The sequence below is a fragment of the Panicum virgatum genome, chromosome 3K, assembly GCF_016808335.1.
Source record: "Panicum virgatum strain AP13 chromosome 3K, P.virgatum_v5, whole genome shotgun sequence".
Lineage (NCBI taxonomy): Eukaryota > Viridiplantae > Streptophyta > Magnoliopsida > Poales > Poaceae > Panicum > Panicum virgatum.
The window spans coordinates 23,462,145-23,464,542 of record NC_053138.1 but is presented as its reverse complement, the minus strand read 5'-3'; the positions used below and the strand labels follow the sequence as shown (position 1 = coordinate 23,464,542).

The 2,398-nt window shown below is 46.3% G+C and overlaps 1 protein-coding gene across 1 annotated transcript; it reads right to left on the bottom strand.

Moving 5' to 3' along the window:
- Nucleotides 1–1,504: 1,504 nt before the first annotated feature.
- On the bottom strand, nt 1,505–2,222 carry LOC120698488 (sucrose-phosphate synthase-like). The gene is made up of 2 exons (XM_039982116.1): nt 2,088–2,222; nt 1,505–1,988 (listed from the first exon to the last, which is right to left on the bottom strand). The coding sequence occupies exons 1-2, from the start codon at nt 2,195–2,197 to the stop codon at nt 1,700–1,702; spliced, it is 399 nt and encodes a 132-aa protein (XP_039838050.1). The 5' UTR covers nt 2,198–2,222; the 3' UTR covers nt 1,505–1,699.
- Nucleotides 2,223–2,398: the final 176 nt, after the last annotated feature.

Sequence of the window (2,398 nt, the reverse complement as noted above, 5' to 3'; positions counted from 1 at the left end):
ACTACATCGCAGGTTCCCACAGTGTCGTCACAGCGTCCGGGATGGCGGAGCAGTGACCGGAGTTGGCGGACGAGACTCCGGTCACAGCCACTGTGGGGAATGGCGGCCTGGTGCCGTCTGGCCCGGGCACTGTGGAGGAATGGTTGGCATTTAAAGCCTCCGTACGGCGGGCAGGTGAACGGAAGGGCCGTTTGTCCTTTCCGTCGAGGGGTGGCCTCGAGCGAGGCGGAGACGTTCTGCTTTCTCGAGGGCAGGCTCGCTACCCTCGAGCGAGGCGGAGGCACGGGGCGCGGTCGAGGGCTTCGGCGGGGAGCCCTCGAGCGAGGCGGAGATCACCCCGCGGGTCCGAGGGGGGGTGCGGATGGGCCGCACTGCGTACGTGGGCCGCGTGTTGGGCTTCTTTGAGTCCTTTTCTTTCTTCCAGATTGGAAGGAGGCTATAGGCCTTCGTGGGCCCAGTTGCCCAACACGTGTTTGCGTTTTTAGGGTGATTTTAGTCCCCTGATTAGGGTGCCCTTAATTATGGTACCCGACACTCACACTCTCTTCTCCACCTATCATATTTGTTCTCTGTTTATTATGAAAACATCACCTCATTTTCAATGCACAACTTAATAGTGTCTAGCGCATAGGTTTTTCGTGTTAATACTGGATCTTGCATGAGATCCGGTTTCTTCCTCTCTCTACACTCTCATCTATTATGATGACACTTAAGACGAAAGTGTTTTTTGGCTGTACATTTAATGCTATGAAAACCATCTACTCCCTCCTTTCTGCAATGTAAGATATTATAAAGTTTTTAGGACAAATTATAGTTGTGTAGAAAAAGACTCTTCTATCCTTAATTATTAAGCATTAGAAATGTGCTAATTAAACTAGCATACCCTTTCTCATGCACCTCCACGCATACCTCCCCCTACATGGTTGCATGCACATCTTTTTATTGGGAAAGACCTGAAAACGATGCACAATTAAGATGGTTGAGTTCACTTTCAATCCAGAATGCCTTATATTTGATGACAAATTTTGAATCCCAGAATGTCTTATATTTAAGGACGGAGTTTTGTTCCGGTGATCCCTTCCATGAAGTTTGCACGAATCTTAAAGCAATTAACAATTAATTTAATTTATTTTCTGAGTGGGTTTAGTTTGGGCCTGGCCCTACCCGTACCCTATTGAGGCCCAGTCCAAGTCCAAAAACCCATCTACAGTATGAAAGAAACAAATACAGAACAGAGCAGAAGAACATAGTGCGCCTACTCCTATTATCCCGTTTCCTCTGACTGAGAAGAAAATATTCCAATCACGTCGACGGTTCGAATTCAGCAGTGTTCTCTTCTTGCATAAGAATCTTCTAATTATGTTAGTTGATATGATAACATCCAGCAATGTTATCTTGTTCAGATTTTGAACACTGACTGGGGAATACTTCAGATAATCGCATCTCTGAGCAAGTATTTGAGAATATTTCAGTAAACAATCTTGCATGCTCTGGCAAACAGATCTTCAAGAAGCACAATATTATTTAATCACTGTTCACAATTTAGAGATTAGTAGTGTCCTAGTTTTTTTCACTGCAAGATATACAGTCGCGATAGTGTTCTTAAGTTAATGTAGTGAAGAAAAAGGTCAAAATGAGTCTGCCTTTTCAGTTATGAGCAACAAAATAATATCAGAGACCAGCCTTCCTACCAGCAAATTTACATGCCGCTGGAAGTCTTGGAGACCTGCTTCAGAGCCCCCATGATCTCGTCGGCTTTTAGATCGCCATCCGTGTAAGATACCAAGGGGCTCTCGGACGGAACCACGTCTGTCCTATGGTAGCTTCCGGAACTCCTCAGCAGTGCTTCTGAGCCCTTCTCGGTGACTGCACGGAGGATCACCGTCTTGTGTAAGCCAGATAGCATCTCCTCTTGGTCGGTGTCGCCGTGTTCTCCAGTGATCAGATACATGTTCCCCACAGACAGACCCCAGCGAACGAACAGATACCTGAAATGGAATTTTCGGTAACAGGTTGACGGGCAGGCTAAATGCTTTTGCTGTCTGAAATACTACGGTAGCTTCGAGTTACATGGTGCATATTCTTACCTGAGTGCCTGTGATCTTGATGCTAGGAGAGGGACAACCTGAAGTCTTGTTGAGTTCCTGCAATACATGATGTGGCATCGGAGACCACGCATCCTCAGCCTTTCCCTCATCTCATCGATCGTTTTCACCTATAAGCAGTCAAATAGAAATCAGATTCATACATCAATAGATTACAAGTAGGCAGATTGTTGACAGCCAAATTTGGCATCTGCTGAGGCCGACCGGTCTGACCGGTCGGGTCTGTACAGTCCGAGTAGAATTAGGTTTCTTGTAAAGAGTCCTCATGTAATCCTACTCGTGAAGGGGTACGT

Bases quoted from the DNA above. Each gene is read 5' to 3' on its own strand.
- LOC120698488 (XM_039982116.1), bottom strand. From the start codon at position 2,197: ATGAGGGAAAGGCTGAGGATGCGTGGTCTCCGATGCCACATCATGTAT. The intron at 1,989-2,087 runs GTAAGAATATGC...ATTCCATTTCAG, and splicing joins TCAAGATCACAGGCACTCAG to GTATCTGTTCGTTCGCTGGG.